The sequence below is a fragment of the Styela clava genome, chromosome 3, assembly GCF_964204865.1.
Source record: "Styela clava chromosome 3, kaStyClav1.hap1.2, whole genome shotgun sequence".
Taxonomy (NCBI): Eukaryota; Metazoa; Chordata; class Ascidiacea; order Stolidobranchia; family Styelidae; genus Styela; species Styela clava.
This window is the reverse complement of record NC_135252.1, coordinates 23,424,501-23,444,198: the sequence shown is the minus strand read 5'-3', so window position 1 is coordinate 23,444,198 and position 19,698 is coordinate 23,424,501. Positions and strand designations below refer to the sequence as shown.

General features: G+C 33.1%; 2 protein-coding genes across 2 annotated transcripts; one reads left to right on the top strand and one right to left on the bottom strand.

The window, feature by feature from the left end:
* Positions 1-1,903: 1,903 nt before the first annotated feature.
* Positions 1,904-5,015, bottom strand: LOC144421048 (uncharacterized). Its single transcript, XM_078111176.1, has 6 exons — positions 4,754-5,015; positions 4,506-4,568; positions 3,524-3,640; positions 3,038-3,127; positions 2,521-2,732; positions 1,904-2,194 (listed from the first exon to the last, which is right to left on the bottom strand). Exons 1-6 carry the CDS (start codon positions 5,013-5,015, stop codon positions 2,003-2,005), a joined length of 936 nt encoding a protein of 311 aa, XP_077967302.1. The 3' UTR covers positions 1,904-2,002.
* Positions 5,016-7,779: 2,764 nt separating this feature from the next.
* Positions 7,780-14,181, top strand: LOC144421088 (uncharacterized). Its single transcript, XM_078111309.1, has 10 exons — positions 7,780-8,132; positions 8,485-8,679; positions 9,413-9,628; positions 10,469-10,599; positions 11,025-11,142; positions 11,659-11,790; positions 12,128-12,198; positions 12,564-12,837; positions 13,461-13,509; positions 13,743-14,181. Exons 1-10 carry the CDS (start codon positions 7,883-7,885, stop codon positions 13,975-13,977), a joined length of 1,671 nt encoding a protein of 556 aa, XP_077967435.1. The 5' UTR covers positions 7,780-7,882; the 3' UTR covers positions 13,978-14,181.
* Positions 14,182-19,698: the final 5,517 nt, after the last annotated feature.

Below are 19,698 nucleotides of genomic sequence, written 5' to 3'. Positions count from 1 at the left end.
TGCAAGTATTTTTTTGAAATCTTGTTTTGTCGTAAAACGCTTTCTACTGTAAGATGATTTTTGAATTACTGATTACCTAAAGGCAATTCTTAACACAAGTCAACTTTAATATGGCGTAATCATAACAAAAACTTACTCAGCGTTTATAGTCCAAATGTCATACAACACATCCCATAATCCATCATATTTCAATTAATCATCGATAAACGATGCTCGCAGCTGATGATTTAATGGTTATTTAAAACCAATTCGTATCACAAGGTATCAGAAATAATGTTGGCACAACCAATAAATACTGATTCAGACTGTATAATCCAAATGCCGGGCAATATTTTTCATATTCTGTAACATTTCAATTAACTTTTGACAATAGATGCTCGCAACTAGTGATTTTAAGCTAATACTATATCAAAAAACAGCTAGATTTTGTTGGCGTATTCAAACCAAAAACTTGCTCAGCGTGTATAGTCCAAATTTCAATTTACATATCTCATAGCTCATCATATTTCAGTTAATCTTAGATAAATGATGCTCGAAACTATCGATTACTTTTTGAATCACTGATTCTAATCACTGGGCAGCAGTGATATTGTAGGCGCATTTTCAATAAAAACTTGATAAAGTTCGGTAAGCTCACGTGGCTAAAATTTATGATTTTCCTTATTTTCAAATATGGCGCTTCACCGGGTCTTTCGTTCCAAACAAAGCCCTACATGAGCAGCCATAGACATCTAACCACCCTGCATGGGTAGACGGGATCGCGGAATTTTTACCCGCAATGCCAAAACAGGTAAATTTAACGCTTTAGCGCGTTAATTTATATCCGATTATGTATAAAACGTTCATTTTTACCAATCTCGTCCATTAAATATATCTTACAAAAAACTATAAATGAAAAGTTGTACACAGCGCCGTTCCACCAAAATGTAGCTCTGTCCCGGTAGACCGCGTACGAAAATAATTTTATGACACGAGTTGTACATATAAATTGTTTTCTCATATGTTGTTGTTGTTGTTATTCTTGTTGTTATTTTTTGTATTGTTATGAAAAAGTCATTATTCTCTTCAACTACTGGACAAATTGATTTAAAATTTTTAGTGACTAAAGATTGTATTTTTTGCTAGAAGTGTATCCAGTGTACTGAGGGCTCTGTGAGATTCGTCTTCTGTGCATCATGAAATCATAAAAAATTGCGGTAGTCTGTTGTGACAGATTGCATACCCGTGAAATTCCATTTTGAATTTTGTGTCACTATATTTGAGCATCGATCTCACGTTTATCAAAGTGATCAATTGTCAAACTGGTTTATCATAGTTCTAGTAACTATGATTGGTAACAAAATATAGCCAATTTCACGATATTTCCCTGTCACTTCTGGCAACGTGTTATAGCATATTAGGTGTTATATCAATTCAAATTTGTACTTTTTGTGATGTCATGTAATTACCCAGATGATCATTATTGCAACAACTCCTAATTGTTGCGGCGCACCTCATCTCCTATATCCGCCTCGCTCACCAGTCGTCGTTCAGTCGTATTAGCTGATAGACGTTTGGTTTAAGTTGTGTTGTCAAGTTGTGCCGCTGCTATCAATAAATTGAGTTCAGTACTATCCTAAACAGATATCATATGAGTAACAAAACACCCTTTACTAACAATTCGACCTTGTACAATACTGGATACGAACATGGACTTGCATTCTTCATATCAATTCGTCCAAGTGTTTTGGCATCTGGATATTACATGTATCATGAGATTTAAACAGTGGGATATCATACATTATTACTAGAACTTCGTAGACCGTTGAAAATGACTTACTCCAGCAACCTTCCGTAGGATATCACATTTTCTATTGCTTGATAAAGTCTAGATATTCTGCATTGAAGCTCGAGACAAAATAAACCCGGTGAATGCTTTAATTTACTTCACAAGTGAAAAAAACATATTGTATTCAACACATCATCACTTTAGAAAAAGGCTATTTCTGTTTATCAACAACATTCAGGATTCGCAGATAACGCCGTAATATGGCGTTGATGGTGGATTATTATAAATTCCTTGGCTTCTCCTCGGATTTCTATTGACACTAATAACAATACTTGTCCACGATGCATGGTTATACGGGGTCCCAGGATAACGAACTTCTGTTGGGAGAGATGACGGTTTACCAGATGACAGCAGGAGTTTTCCGTTCTATAGAAATATTTTGTACTATGACAATAACAAATAGGAGATTGACATGGGCAAACTGTGGCCCGCGGGTCAAATCCCGACCGTTGGGTGATTTAATCCGGCCATAAGATGCTGCCATAAATTTAATCACTCAAATGGCCAGCCAGTCTGGGTGGGCAAAATGTTTGACCCCTTGTCGAAAATCCTCACCCATCTCTATTCTAAGATATTAAGTGAAGACAGAATACATAATATATATAGGCAGGCCTATTGCAATTACTTATTTGTTTCGAAATAAAAATAAAATCGTTTTTTTTGAACAATTTCGTTCATAACTATTTAATCACCTTATATGTCATTCCGGTCCAAACATCAATACGTCCCCATCCATCAGGAATCATTGGACGTATATGAGCTTGTAAGAGGTTGTAGTGTATTGCATCATAAATATTAGCCAATCTATCTTTGCAAAGAGACATAGCAATACTCAACGTGACGTTCCTGGCATTGTAAACAATTGCTTGATAACATTTCGAATTGTACGTAATGTCACAATTTTCTGAAAACAGAATGCTAGTACTTTAATCTACTGTTGTATTCGCTGACTACTGTGCGTTGATGCAAGTTTAGCTTCTGTTGTTGTAATATAGTAATCTTTTATTAGTCGAGAACTAAATAAATGATTTTTTCTATTAGATTTGAATTTTAAAAATTTGATCGTGTGACTGACAGAGACATGTAAATTTTACTCCGACCTGGCGTTTCCGCAATAGCCAGATGCTCTGTGCGAATTAACCTAAAAACCTGATTTCAGTTTTGAAACAGCAAACAAAGCATCCAATTGAAAAAGTGAGGTAACTGTACGTGCAGTTGTCGGTTCTTCAATCATTTCTGGCTTCTCGATATTCATTGCCGCCATGCCACCATCTTCGTCAGTTGTCACTTCAGTTTTGTCTACAATGAATATAAAATAAAACGCATAATAACTTATAAATACGTGGGAACAGTTATGCAATCCCACACTCTATATAAAATATTAGTACATATAATAAAGCTATTTAAGTCGGCAGGGATGTTCTGGTCTGACCATATTATATGTTAAACCAGGTACAAATCTATAGTCATTTTGAACGATTCACATATTTCTTATTATTTTTATATCTTCAACACATTATAATAGAAGTTATTTACGAAAAAAGAAACCCTTAGAATCTAATATCGATGATTAAAATTTGACAGTTCACAAATAAATGAAGTAATTTTGTGATTCAATAATGAGGTTAAATCATAAAAATATATAGAAACCATAGAAATTAGACAAACTTTTATACTCAATCAAGTAAAACTTACTTTGTATCGACGAATTTTTTATTTGCTTGATCGAATCTTTCAAAACTTTATTTTCCTTGAATAAATTTATAACTTGTTGTTCAAGAAGATGAAATTTTGTTTTCATTTCCTGATTGTCTGTAACATGGATTTCCTATTTTTGCTCACAGTAATCAGTAATCAGTAGTTTATACTGAAATCACGCACAAACATACAAATTGCAATAAATTATAAATGGGCCATATTTCAGGGTAAAGGAGACGCGGAAAACCAGTACTGGTTATCGAGCAGTGGCACCTATAAGATAAGTCTAACACGAAATTATAAAGAAAAAAAAGTCGAAAAAGGTATATATTAATTGAAAAACAAAACAAAACAAAAACATCAAGGCGATTTGCTATAACAAGCAGACGCTTGCTTCAATAAAAAAAAAGACGACTCTGAACACCACTAACTCGGTAATCATGGAGATGGCAGTAGCGGGTATATCACAACAATACCATTGTGAGATGCGCGTTGTCTAACAATGGGCAATAAAAGTCAGATTGTGATGGCGCAGGGTTACAGTGGAATCCACGGGTTGCCGAGGGTAACCTCAACAAGATCACCAACGAATAAACCATACCTTTAGCTTACAACAATAAAAATGTATTTTATGTATGGGTATTTGTTAATTGAACAAACTAAACACAATGAATAAATATCTAACTTGCAAAATGAAAATGCACCAATTGTTGGAGTCTTCCGCTTTAAGCAAACTAAGCAGCACAATTTTGACGAAATATGAATATATGATTCAATGCTAGAAAAAGCTTTCCATCGTCTGTCCATAGTCATTGGGTTTCAAATATACCGAATGTGTAATGTATTTAGGGCAGAGATAAAAAAAACTTTCTTTGCGAAATAATTCAGCAATAGCACATGTTTTCTATATATCCGATAAAATATTATGTTGACTAATAACTACTTGAAGATATTATGGGTTCAATAATAATAATACTACCTTTCGTAGCCTCGCCTTGTTTTCTATTTAATTTCTCTACTTGTGCTTCCAATTCCGCAATCCCTGAAAATGAAAATAAGAGAGCTGTAATGAAATCTATAAGCAGTCGTTTTTAATTGTTTAATTGCACGTGACAAGATTATTTTTGTAACTTTAGCACGTATTTGAGTTGGCACCCCTGCAAAAAAATTAAAGTTTCAATCTTGACAGTCATATTTGTCCACTCATATAAAACGTACTTTACATACTTCCGTGTGAAACGTTGGCATTTATTGTTGTGTTTATACTATTCATTGACTTGCACGTCAGTGGGAATTCCTTCCTTTCCAAATATGCCTCGATATTGAAACCCTTTTTATTCCAATCCGATAAAACGGGATCACAGTGACTAAAATGACATCCACTCTTCGAGGTACAGTGCAAGATTTCTTCGCATTCACATATTGAGAATACTGCAACAAGCCAGCATAACAAAGCACGTAGAGTCGCAAATTTAAAACTATTTCCCATCTTATACTGCACCAACTACAACTATGGCAAAAATTTTGGCAAATTTGAAAATTGTTAAAATTCTAATTTCCATTACATTTAATGTATCATTCATCGAAGTTTTCACAATTCATATACAGCCTATGATTTATATTAAATTTATTCATATATATTTTATTCAACTTGGACACCACCTATGTCAGCCCTTTATAGGTATACAAAACTATACTAAACCATGCAAGTTTATTTTTTTTAATATATCAAGCTAATGTTATTTTAAAATGTCACCCTGAAATCTGCAATGTTCCCACTAAAAATAAAAATCTGTCCTAGCTATACATGACCAAACAGTTCCAGTCTTTCATTTCCTAATTCAGAGACTTCAAAATATCAATTTATGCGAAATATATAACAAATATTTTTCACAAAAGCCTCTTATGGTTGTATATATTTTTCTAATAATTCGTGCATACCAATTTGACGAGAGTGCTTCTTAAGGAGGAAAAATAGGTACATGTTCATAACATAACTGACAAAACTACTGATACTTAATTACAACGCTAAAACTCTTGACCAGTAGAGGTGAAACTCTTGTAAAATCATGGATTTGTGGATAGGCTTGCCTGAGGCAATTCAGCCACGCATATCGCGAAATGTCGCCAAAATTGTGCAATACTTATCTGAAAAAATCAAGTAAAATAATGCAAGAGTAATGTAAAACATAGAATGAGCCAATTGAATGAGTCAGATTTATAAATTGCAATATGACAACCTAGACAAATTTCTATCTATAGGATTTCAAAATAACGATGAAGTTTGTTCGCCTAGGTCCGCTTAGTTTTCGTAAGAGCGTATAATATTTAACAACTATGGGGCATTCTTTGTCTATATCTATCACTCCATCTCAATCCTCAATATGCCAAAATTGTGCGATGGAAATTTAGAGAGGTGCATAGATGATGTATCCATTTTCCATGTTCAGCATGCCGCACTGGTACTTCATATTAACACAGGACAAATGTAATATTTTGAGGGCATCGATTGACCTGAAATTGTATGAATCCAATTTTTGAATTCATTTACCATGGGGAGATAGGTTATATGACGATTTAGGTCTTCAGGAGATGACTCCACTATTTTGGATTCATTCAAGATGGCAAGATACCTAATACATAAATGATATAAACTTCTACAAACCCATTTGTGCAATTCTGATACCATGATAAACAGCATTTAAGATTTTGTTTTATGAAACGAATGCTTTTTTGACGATTCCTCTGTACAAATACGGCGTCAGCTTTATTCCCGAGTGCCAAAGGGAATAAATATATTACATATATTGTAATATTTACTTTTTATTTGAATATTAAAAACAAATTGGATATTGGGTGTTAAAATCAAAACTTTGGTTCAATAATTTTCGCGAAAAGAGAAAACCATACAAGCAATAGGTATTAAGGTAGCAGTGCCGTATTGACAATTTCATGTATCCAAATAATATGACCTATTACATATCAAACATGTTATTCCACCAAATAATAGTCTAATATGATAGCGAGTGACCCAAACTTGTCCCTTTATCTGACTCGTTATGATACCGTTAACAATGAAACAATTTTGTTGCAATCAATACTAACCTCAGCAACCTTTGAATCATCTCATTTTCAACCCACATTACTATTTGCTGTTACCAACCATATAATACTGACCACAGCGTCTACTGATTTTCGATGAAGAAGGAATATTTACATAATGTAGGAATTGACGTATATAACATAATTATCTATAAGGTCAGAAATTAGTAATCAAAATATCGCGTGGCGTGAATAATGAATGAACATAGGAGACATGGTTCATATTGGCTATATACGTTGTGAATCGACATACAATATTACTGCTGTCTTGTGATTTGGGTTGTCTTACCAAGTTCTTCAATAAGCAGCCTCCGGTCGAGAGCATAGTTTTATCGCATTAGAAGACATACGAAGTTCTTTACAAATATATGCTATATTAACATGAAGTTAATCGTGTTAGTGAGTCTCTCACTGTTCCTGCCAATATCAATCGCATGTAAGTATCATTTATGAATTTTAATTTTGAATCGATGCCAAATTATGGTATGATTGTGAACGCAAATGACACAAAGGCTTTGAAAAAGGCAAAGAAACCTTGTCTCTCATTGTCTCTGGTATGCTAAAACCATAAATATATATCTTATGTTTTTGTAATTTACAGTAACCACATAAATACAAGCCATGGTTATAAATGATCGTATTTTCCAATTATTTTCAGGCATCTATCTATCAAGAGTATTACTAGTTTTAAAAATTATATATATATATATATCTATGAATAAATTCAATGCATTCCAAGTCATCAAAACAAAATAATGACAGATATGCTACTGGAAATATTTTTGAATCGAACTCCAGAACACTTTTGTATCTCGTTCACTAATTTTTCCCCGCCTCAGAAGAAACTGAAATTTAGGAGTCATATTTTGACGTTGATTTTTATTTGTCTGAAAATATGTTCTCAGTAATTTGAAAAAAAAGATTGGTGTGCATTCCGATGAACTTTATTTTGTATAAGTTCACCTGTGATCAGCTTCATCAGAGTATTTTAAATTTATACTTCGAGATATTCGCATGTCAAAGTTCATATGTGGTTGCCTAGTTCAGTATAAATTCAATGCGTTCTTCTGAATAATGAGGATCAAATAAATCTTTTTGTTCACAGGCAGGTACAACACAACAGTAACTTTGAATATTCGCAATGAGACAAATCTAAACCATATTTGGGCAATAGGAGTCCCTCAAATAATACTGGATCTCAATATCACTTGTCATGGGCGTTTCTTTTTCACTCATTACCAGTTGTATTTATTAATGTACAATGAAACCGAAATATCTGCTCGTAACTTTGCCAGCTTGGATATTATTTTTGGTGACTCATGTCATCTCCGTAATAATAATCCAGAAATGAATGCAATCGAAAAATCATGTTCAATAAGTGATGAACGGGTTCTCACGTTTCGTGTCGTGTTATCAAATAACACAGTTGAAGGAAATTCGTCTACCTTTGCGATTACACACTCAGGCGAAGTATTCTACCAGAGTCGACCATTCATCTTAAAATGTAAGTTGCTTTCAATATCACAAGTCATATTAAACTGATATCAAATTCTAGTGTTTTACAATTCAAGTTCGTTTTGAATTATTTTCCCGAAAATATTAATTTTGACCTTCAGTCATTATATTGCTGGCTTGCGAGATTTATTAATTCTTTATATTTTTAATATTAGGTGTATGAATTTTTCCCCACCGCGAATTCATTTGAGGCCTTTTTTTTAATTTGTTATTATTCTAATAAAATGAGAATATAAACACTGCATAATAAATCAAATGGCTTGATTTTTCATTAAATTTCAATAGTAAATTTAAAAAATATTGAGGTACATACTTAAACTGTTTCATAATTCTATGTTCAGATTGCACCAACAGTGATATTCCTGATAACCTACTAATGGAAACACCTTCGATAGAGTCATACTCGTACGGCGAATACAATGCGACCTGTGCATCAAACGATTTGTTTTTGAGTGGAAGCGATTACACAACTGGTATGGCAATCAAATGTGGGCGTTATGCTGAATGGGAGATTCCTCAATACGTTTGTGACCGATGTAAGTAAGCATCAGTCTATATGATGTCATATAAATTCCATGTGGATGTAAGAGTATATTCGATGACGAGTATTTGCATTGTAACATCTTTGAGTGTGTATGGTTCATTGTGTGTGGAGATTGAAATACTTATAATGTCAGTTTCTATTATCTTAAACCTGCTTCTCAACCGAATTCCAATTAAATTTTAATTTGTAATGTAAAGTGAATAAACGAATTTATTTTTGATAAAGAAATATCATATCATATAACAAGGGCTGAGAGTTTCATTTTACTGCTATAACTAAATATGGGTCGAATGTTTCCAAGATCGATTATATATTTATCGAATTTAAACCTCAGTTAATATGATGTCACATAAATTGCACATGATGTATGAGTAAATATATATTCATCAATGAGAATCCCCATGTCTTTAAAAGCACACTGTACATAATGAACAAAAATGAAATTTTTTTAAAATGCCCTGTTTTATTGAATCAAATCAAATAATATCCCAATTCAAATTAAATTTGTAAACAAGGTGAAAAGAGGAACATTTGAATAAATTCATTTTAACATCTTCAACTAAAATGAGTTTTGTGTGATATAGGATTATAGGTATTGAATTTTTATAAAAAAAATTATGGTTCGTTATTCATTTATTAACAATCCTTAACCATACAATGCATTTTAAATTAAACGAATGTAATATTCAATAAGTTCTGACTACTAAAAATTGTTTCTCTTTTAGCATGCATCAGAGCGGCATTTGAAAATTACCAGCCTTCATATGGTAAACAGTTCGCTGCAAAATATAGAATAAACAGTCGCTTGAGTGTGACATGCGTAACCGGCCGGATGTACTTCATTCGTGAAATTGAGACGGAATCATATTTCATACCGACAGCCCAATTTCTATGCAATGCATATGAGCGATGGGAAATTCCTCGGGTTGATTGTTGGGCAGGTATCAAATATTTCTTTATGAATCTAAAAATGAAATAGTACGTGTTATAAATGTAAATGATATTAGATACTGATTTACATTCATCTTTTTTAATATCTGAAAATAAATTGTAAATATGTTCAATGTAATGCGGTTGACAATAATGGTTTACAAAACAGATTACAATGACTAAGCAGTCTTGCGCAACGCGTCATTGATATTACCTGAACACATTACAAGATCTTGATGTTAGTTGTATACTTGATGACTGTCAGATGCTTTCTGATACGCCCACAGTAAAATAAACTCCTACCGGTTGCTTGCGACCAACGCAATAGTCAGAAGTCAGTCTATTACACTTCTGAGCAATTTGACACTTCTATAATGTACTAAGCCCTAGGGCATATTTCAAGTCTCATATAAACACCTTTTTTGATTTTAAATAAATGATACACTTTTAACTAAGTTACCAACAAACGTAGCGTCAATTATCAATTAGCTTAGCGCATTTAAAAACACCCGCTTCACGCTCTAAAGCGTTTTTTCAACTATAATATAAGTGATGTAAATGAAAGTTCAAGAAACCCCTTGCTGACCTGTTTTCACGAGTGGTCTTGATGATTTTGAATGAATTCCGACAATATACTCTAAGTCGGTAAAGTAAATTTGAATTCAATATATCGCATTTCATGTAATGAACTGCTCACTTCTGACTTCTTTTTCTCGATCAATTAGGTATTCTTCGAAGTCAACTTGAAAGGCAAATTCACTTTTTGTCTCAAGTGGTTTCTAACGGCGTCAGTTTTCAATTAGCCTCCTGTATACTGATTGCTGGTCAGTAAATTGAAATAATATTTTAAGGTCACTCAATCGATTTCTTGTATTCTTCCATCACAATACATTCTGGAGATCCTATCATCATTGCGTGTAAATCATCAAAGCCTTCAAAATTCGTAAAACTAACAGTAGCAAATGATGTCATTAAAGGGAAGGTATGAACAAACATTAACGTTCTTGGGCTTTTATTATTTTTTCAAAATAACCCTCGCTGTGAACATAAAGGACTTTCACTATTACAACATATGAAAGACTACTGTATTTCAATGTGTCTATCCGTAATTTTTATTTTACTTCAGTTGTTTATCTTTTTGTCAATAAAATGCTCTGCAACCTTCTGCAAAGTTTTTATCAAACAAATCAGACACATTAGGTTTATTTTTATCAAAAAATCAGATTAAATTTAAGATAAAATAATGCAGATAAGAATCTCTCAAAATCTACATGATAAACGCCATTTGGTTTGTGTAGAATTTGCGATATTACAGCAACGCATTCCTGCAACCCAAACACACACAGTGGTTCATTGCACAAATTTATATTAAATCAAATCAAATTAACGTTCATCGTTTTTCCCTAGTCCGCATGGTTGAACTTGACCGCAACGCCGGATCATCATGAAGTTACAGCAACATGCGATGAATTGGATGAAACTGGGCGAGTTGTTCAACGTAACGAAACTACACTTCTGGTTCAATGTAAGTAGACATCCAGTTTGTAGATACTGTACATTACTAGTATAAAGTCTTTTGAAGTGACTTACGTCTACAAAGTCACCAGTCCCGATTTTGAATTAAGCAAGTGTTAGCGCAGGGTAAAGATCGAAGTGTGGAATGAATTCCTAAACAGCAATAATTTTGTTCAATTTATTAGCACAGTCGTGGATGCTTGTATCGGTTATTTGATCTGAGCAAACTTATTTAACACTGCATTGAAAAAAATTTAAACAAATGTTTATACGAAGATTACCTGACAATCGCTGATCAGTTAGGCATTATTCACCACTACTGTACACCTGTAACGAAACAGCTAGCTAACTATCCCCATGTCTGACCTAGACTAGTGACCGTACGAGATGCCGTGGTTTATCATATGATTAGGCTATCTCGTCGGTTTTCTCCTCACCCGTGTGATTTATTTGACCTGATCCTAACTATGCAAAAACTCATGACCTATCTTTTTAAACATTTATGTTAAAAATGATCTTTCCATAGATTCTCCAGAATTAATCCCGAAAGAACCAAATCTTGAGTTTGTACTTCAAATTGGAAAGTCAGGAAGAGTCGTCATCCGGTTCCGCGTGAATCCATCAGTGTCTATGAGCAATGTGATTGTAACACGAAATGGTCAGTTTATTCCCTTGTTGTACACAAAGTAATCTAATGGATCGTTTCGCAAAATTGCTGTTGTTAGGGTTCTTGGGGTTGCGGTTTTAAAAATCACTCTTTACCGCAATTCATAAGAAATCGATTGAGAGAAAAATATTTTTTTTATTTCGGTCAATATTCAAAATTGCTGATTTTATATGAAAACACAATATTAGTTACAATTCATTACAATCGCTGACATTGCTGGAGTCATATCAGTCTTTGGCCTCTGTGTCAAAATATTTCTGCATTGCTTTCTAATAAAATTTAATTTAGCAAAAATATTAACTTTACTTATTGATTCTGTTTTATTCAGGAACTGTGATACCAAACTATTACTTAGTTGTGAAAGGAATCAATCACAAAATCGTAGTTGACTTCCTCCAGGTTAGCAAAACAAGAAATAAAATAATGTAGTACTATAAGTAAAAGAGAGTATAGGTTTTGTGCTAACCTTATGCAACATACTCGCTGTTCAGACGGTGTTATTATAGCCAGGTGCTGCACTTCAATGTATTTTGTTTCGATCTCTCGCTATCTGGGTGTCTATGCATTTCTCCGAGATAGATAGAGTTCTTCATCAATTACTTTCTGTTAACGATGAAACAATATTAAAACGGCTTTTAATTTTGTTTTGTTTTAAACAAAATTCATAGAAATCATTGTTAGGGGTATAATTCTTGATTGCGTGAGTCTTTCAGATGGCTGCATTATTATAATGTTCGATATTTTTATATATGTGTTGTTTGCAGGTGGATGAAAATGACTTTGGCAATTACGTCATTACTGTGACGTCACCTTTTTCAATGACAACATCTCTTGTTACTGAATTCAAAGTTTCTAAAACAACATACACTGATGCATTCCTGTCACCAGGGGATATAGGATTCATGACGCTCTCTGTCATTCTCGTCATCATTCTCATTTCGACAGTGGTGTTGGTTGTAAAAAGAAAATTATGGCAAAGCAGGAAACCAGATTCCGACAGAAAGACTGATGTAACGGTGGATGCCCATGAAATGCAAGGCATGTAAATTACAAATAGTAGAAACAAAGGAGTTCTCGTACTTTTGACGTACCTACCTACCTTCGTACCGACGTAGTCTACTTCCGACGTGCCGTCGTAATTTTGTACTACCGCCGTACACCTGTCAAACTTTACTTTGCGTCATACGTACACCAGTACTTTCCTGACGATAATAAAACGACATCAACAACCTGTACGCGTTATGCATTGGATTGATGAAATCAGCTCTCTACAACAGAACGACCATTATTATACCCTGGTGTAGACGCTTTCATTTATTAAAATCGAATGTAACTTTGTAAATTTGCCATTTCACGATCATATATCTTCGAACTTTTCTGATATCTATCTATCTTCAATTTTTCAAATCAGTATCCTTGTTATTTGATATTCGCGCAAGCTTTAAAAAACAACTGTGGCTATTTTGGACTCCAATTGTGCGTCTTAAGATACTTGATAAAAATGTGTAATTCGTTTCGTAAAAGTTGTATAATTAGTTTTAATATTAGGATATTACCGAAAATATCTTCTTTTGTTGATGTGTATCTTGCTTATATTTGTGAGAAAGTTTGTGACCGAACTTTTCATGTTGTCTTCAGTGATTAAATAATTCTGTTTTCAGAATGTCACAACTATGAGGACATTGACGAAAAGCGAAACGTCGATGAAGGGTAAGAGTTCTACATTAATTGTTAATTTTATATTAACTCTTCTGTAGTATATAATTCCAAGAATTCTGAATCTTCTCTAATAAGGGTTGTTATATCATAATAGGTATTATTTTTCATCTTTACTATTCAGTATTTGTGCATATCCTGCTTATGTAGCATTCTGACTTAGCAACAATTTGGATTCTTTTGCAACCGTTTCCCATCAAATGAGAAAAATATTTCTTATTTTTCAGGAACGCCAGTGATGGAAACTACGTCAACACAATTCTGACAACTGGAACTCGACAAAACACATATAATATTGATAGACAACAAAATCAAGCAACAGGACAACATGCATCGACAACAGCTTTGAAACCAAGTGCCTACGAGAACAGGGATCCAGCTGCTAAACCAACTGTAACACGGGACCCGTTTGTTGCTAGAAGCAGAAAAATGAGTGAAAACCCATATGGATATGACAATTAATATAATAATGACTAATCGGTCATTAAAATCATATTTTTGAAATTTACTTTTTAAAACACTGAATATTGATCTGAATGACTCTGAAAGAGTATAAATTGGAAAAATTTTAAATATACTGTTGATGGCCTATTAATTCATAACAGGCCCGTGGACAACGTTTCATCCGGCCCGCGAGCGTATTTTTAGATTTGGACGATTTTTTTTTTTTTTAATATACTTTAGCTGTAAACTTCAATATTGTAATAAAATCATTGTTTTAGTAGCGATGTTTTATCAGCTGTACGCTACCCACTAATTTAAATATTGCAGCAGCAGTGGTAAGCAGATCAAGCGTGGAATTGCATCCAGCCTTTTAAAATACAAAAAAAATAATTAATAAATACAATAAAACGCGCAATAATGACTTTCTTTAGACGGCCCGTCACTGCATTTAAAATTTACGATGTAGCCACACAGCAAAAATTTTACTCAGCCCTGATTTATAGCACCACAAACAGAGATGGTCAAACACAGCACGTCAAAGCATTTTTGCGGCGCCCTGTTTTTGGAGAAGGTTGCAGAAATTTCTTAAATTACTTTCAAAACTTAGCTTTATTTTTTAATTATATATATATAAAAATCATTACTTATCAATCTTGATCTATAAGTATGTTGATAGATATTTGTCTGTTTCTCTGTCTGTCTGTCTGTCTGTCTGTCTGTCTGTTAGATGCACGCTATATCTCACGAAAGCGAGGCTGCGGGGTTGAATCTGCTCCAAATTTTGCATGTGCATTCACCGTATCTCGGACCAGAAGCCTATTGACTTTTGATGAATTATGTCGTATAATAAGCGAGTTATTAATTAATTAGTGATGGGACACGCGGTGTCACTATAGAGTCATGAATCGAAACCGCAGTTTCGATCGATAGATGTTCGGTCTCCGACCGATATTCTCGTTTATATTTTTACTTTGTCAATATCTTTCTTTTAAAATTTGAAATTTATGTTATTTCACTAGAGTTAACTACACTATTGTATATGTTATTTCGAAAAAAAATTTCAATGCTGCCCTTTGCAAAAAGATAGGTAATAAATTGTGGTTATCGAAGTCTGATTTTTCTTTGGAAGCTCAAAATATATTAAATTAACTATGGCTAAGGCTGGATGATATAGATCTTTTTGGTTGATATGGTATCAAATACGTTGGTGACATCAAATATTAAAACTTCATCAAAATCAAAACAAAACGCATGGATTTGATATAGAATAGGGGCGATAAAAATGCCACATACACAATTTCATAAAAAGTTTTTTTCACTCAAATTTGAAATATGTTGATACGTATGAGGAAGCTAGGGATCGGCCTAATGATATAGAGCAGGGTGATCCAAACTGCGGCACGCGGAACAATTTTGGCGTACACTAAACCATTAACAGATATTTGTATTTATTTGCTGTAAATGTTTGAGTTATTTTTTAACAAATTCAACTGGGAATAGTCCTTTTCGTAACCCCGATGTCGGGATTAATGTTTGTTGAAATCATGAAATTTTAATGCTGTATCTATAAACGTCGAGACGGTGTCTTATGTGTGAACATTGTCCTGTGATCGGTACCAAGAAAACGAATTGTCTTGTGCAGACAGGACCAAGCCGTTGAGATGAGTTGCGCTTTTTATTTAAACTTTAAACCTCAAGCTCGCGTCAAGTAACTCCTCATTTGAAGAGACTTTGTGCCTTTATTTTAGTATAAACACTCCTCTATTTTATATCGTTGGCTATTTTCGTTTTTAAATCGTTAGCTGGGTTCGGAGTCACAAATTAGGCGGACTTGGTTTTTCTTCGACAATAGCAATATATAATATAACAATTCATCATACAAGGAGTGTAATAAAATAGGTGACCGAAGTAAACTGGGAGGAAACGTATTTCCTTGCTCACAATAACGTTAAACCACAGCGTCTGCTGTTTTCTCAAGTAATATCTGTCACGAAAGAATGTAATTTTGTGACATTACAAAACCAAACACGAGAAAAGATGCCGAACATACCACGGTATTTTTCGGCAAGCAATTTAATAACTAAAGGCTTTATATATCCTCCTCAAAAAACTGATTAGAACGGTTAAATCTCGTTCTTAATTATATTTAAAGTGAGTAAATTCGCGATGGTTTGATCACTTTTGGGTTTTCTCCGACTGTGGCCCGCGAGACATTTTTAAAAGTTTTTGCGGCCCGCCAACCTCGTGCCCTTGAACCACCCTGATATAGAGAAACAAAAAAGTATAAAAAGAGTAGAACTAATTTGAAAATCATTCGGGACAAATTAAAATATGATTTTATTTATTGTAAAAATGTTATTAAAAATGTTACAATTCATGTCAATCAATTCTTTTCGGGGTCTCGTGAACGAAATAATTCAATTTTTAATTTTCGAAACAAAAACTGATCTAAGCTGGTAAATGAGGATTTTCAACAATTTGCTGAAATTATAAATTAATAAAAGATAACTTTATTTTTATCAATAAATTATACCCTTGTCTTCATATTTTTTATTTTTCACATTTTTGTCCAATTCCAAAACTTTGGGTCGTCTAAGTGAATTGTCATTATCGTTCAAAAGTTTTTGAGCTCCCCTCTCAAGCGTGGTCTCGAACATATTACTCAAATAGCAATTTGAAATTCTTATAGTTAACTCCAAACTTTTTTTATTGAATGTCTTGTCAATGTTTTGAATTAATCATATGCTAATTAATTTCATATTCATGGATGTGAATAATTAAATACGATTATGTTCCACTATATCTTGGCAATAAGCAATTTTTTTTAATTTTGATCAGATATATTTTTATGTATAATAAGTTTTATCAAATGACTTGTGTAAAATGAGATTGTGTTTTCCATTTTACTCATTTTTATTTTCAATCGTGTTTTTACACACCGTATGTAATCACTTTTTTATGACAAACTGAAAGTCTCTGCTCTCAAATAGAATTGTGGCTAATTGCATTAAACTATAATTTGAAGGGTAGGTTCTCTTTAAACAAGGCTGTTATCCAATAGACACCGTGGCGCTGGGAGCTACTGTTGTTGTTAAGACCGAGTTATAATAGGCCTGCATAGCCTATTAATTTGCTTTGGCAAACCTGCGTTGATACTTAAAATACAACCAGAACTTGAACTCAGGTTTCTAAATTTCGATGAATTGTTTTTTTTCACTTTCGTGATCAAACTAAGTTGGGGATCGCGTCATTCCCATCACTATAAACTATGCAAAACACCCGAAAGTGAGTCAAATGCTCAAACAAAGATCATTTCGAAAGTATTTTTTGCGTTGTTAATCAATCGTTATTTTCAATGTTGTAATTTCATTAACATGTTCAACTTATTTTTATATAATGTGAATATTTAATATTATTTTGTTACACCAGGACCATTGATTTCGAGGTTTCAATTAATTATATTATCCCTCTCTTGATTTCTTTCCATCGAGTATGAATCATGTAATTCAAAATCAAATCGATGAACTATACTTTCTTGGTTTCTGTTCCATATTTCATCAATTTATCGAAATAATTATTTTAAGTCTGTATATTCTATGAAAAACCATATGAGTGTGATCTGTGTGGGGATGTATTTTCAACCATATTAGACGAGTTCAATTTAAAAAGCATATTAAACAAACAATACAAATAATTAAATTACCCTATTTGATGCCTAAATACAAGCTTACATGACACTAAAGCCAATCACATGAAAATGAAGGTAACCCATTGGTTTTGATTTTCAATGTACAAAGGTATTGTGAATTGCGTTGTGGCAGGATACATGTAATATATTCTCCTTCAAGCAGTTCAGGCAAGACATTAGCGTGTTATAAATTCCACCTAAATTTTCGATGTTAAAAAACCATTTAAAAACACATGTCATTGAGCCAATGGAAGCACAAAATGACGTATTTTCAAGGTTGAATAAAAACATTTGAAAATAAAATAAAAGTAGAGTAATTGTGACGAGGGTCAGTGGTCTATTTTAAACTTTTTATTCTGAGGTCATCACGGTTTAGTTTTCCAGAGCATTACATTCATCCACAAATATGTTATACACCACATGTAGCACTGTTTAAATTTCCCAGTCATTTTGTTCATTCTGAGGTATTTTTCTTTTAGCGTTGCTCAACGGACTGTTATATAAATATCGTCTCTTTCCAAAAAGTTCGCTGAATGAACTTTGTTATTTAAGGCCAAATATTTTTCATCCTAAAACAACATATTTTAAAAGGTTATTTTGGTACATTTACACACTTAATGAACCAAGTTTCAACTCTTTTGTTTTGACAAATTACAGAAAAATTTTGATTCATAATGATCAGCCACTTCAATTGGCCATTAGCTGTTGGAAATCATTGGACTAATTACTTTCAACTTTATTTGCCTATTGTTTGAACTCCCGTAACGTTTTGCAATCATAAGTTTATCTTTAGACATATTTCCGAAAGTTTTGAAAAATAATTTTTTTTCAAATTTAAATACCTTAATAACTCAATTTCAAATCTAATCAACTATCATTATAGTCATAGTCAATTTTATTTTTTCCAACCAGCAAAAAAATAACATACAAAATCGAAAAATAAACAAAATTTAACACACATTTTTACTGGGGAAGGGAAGCCGCGGGGAACCAAATTTGGTTATCGAGCAGCGAGACCCAAGATTCTCCATCTAATTTAATTTGGAAGCTCGGAATTTAAGTTTTAAGAATAAAATGTACAGGTTTGAAAATCCCATCCTACCGGATAACTCGTAGAGAATTCCCTGATTAACCGGGTAGACAGAGGTCTGAAATGCTGATACGTGTATGCGGCTAGAGATAGCCTGATTGCGAACACTCAGTAATAAATAATTTATATTTAACCGTAGTTTAAATAGGCACATTAGCTTCAATTCCCTCGAAAGTTCATTCTTCCAGCGCAATATATCCGTCAACAAATAGGTAATATACCTCATGTGGCACTATTTAAATTTCTTTTGTCATTTTGTTTTATTCTAAGGTATTGAATATGTATCTTTCTTTTAAAGTTGCTCAACGGACTGTTATATTAATATTGTATCTAGATTTCTTTCCATAAAGTTCGCTGAATGAACTTTATTATTAAAAGCCAAATTTTTTTTTTGTCTCAAAATGACATATTTTAAAAAGTTATTTCGGAACATTTTCACATTTAATGCACCCAATTTCAACTCATTTTTGTTTTAACAAATCACAGAAAATTTTGATTCATACTGACCAGCCACGTCAATTGGCCATTAGCTGCGGAAAATCATTCAACAAATTACTTCCAACTCTATTTGACTACAGATTAAACTCCCGTAACGTTTTGCAAACATACGTTTACCTTTAGACATTTTTTTGACAAACATTCATAGAAATTATCATCAATATGATCACAACACTAGCTACGTCAACCATCAATACGGAAATGAGCGAGCTAATTACTTTCAACTCCATTTGTCCATAGTTTGAACTCGTTATGCAATCATACCTAGCGTTCTAAGCACTAAACTTAGTTGAACCGCCATCACAGGTTACATATTTCGATTTTAAATTCCATGCCTTCACCTAATAAAGGTGTAATAAATTGAATAGGCAATGCCGAAACAGCAAGACTCCGGTTCTTTCAAATATTAAGTAGCTCTGATACATCTTTAGATATAAATTACTGCTTGTATTCGGCCATGTTT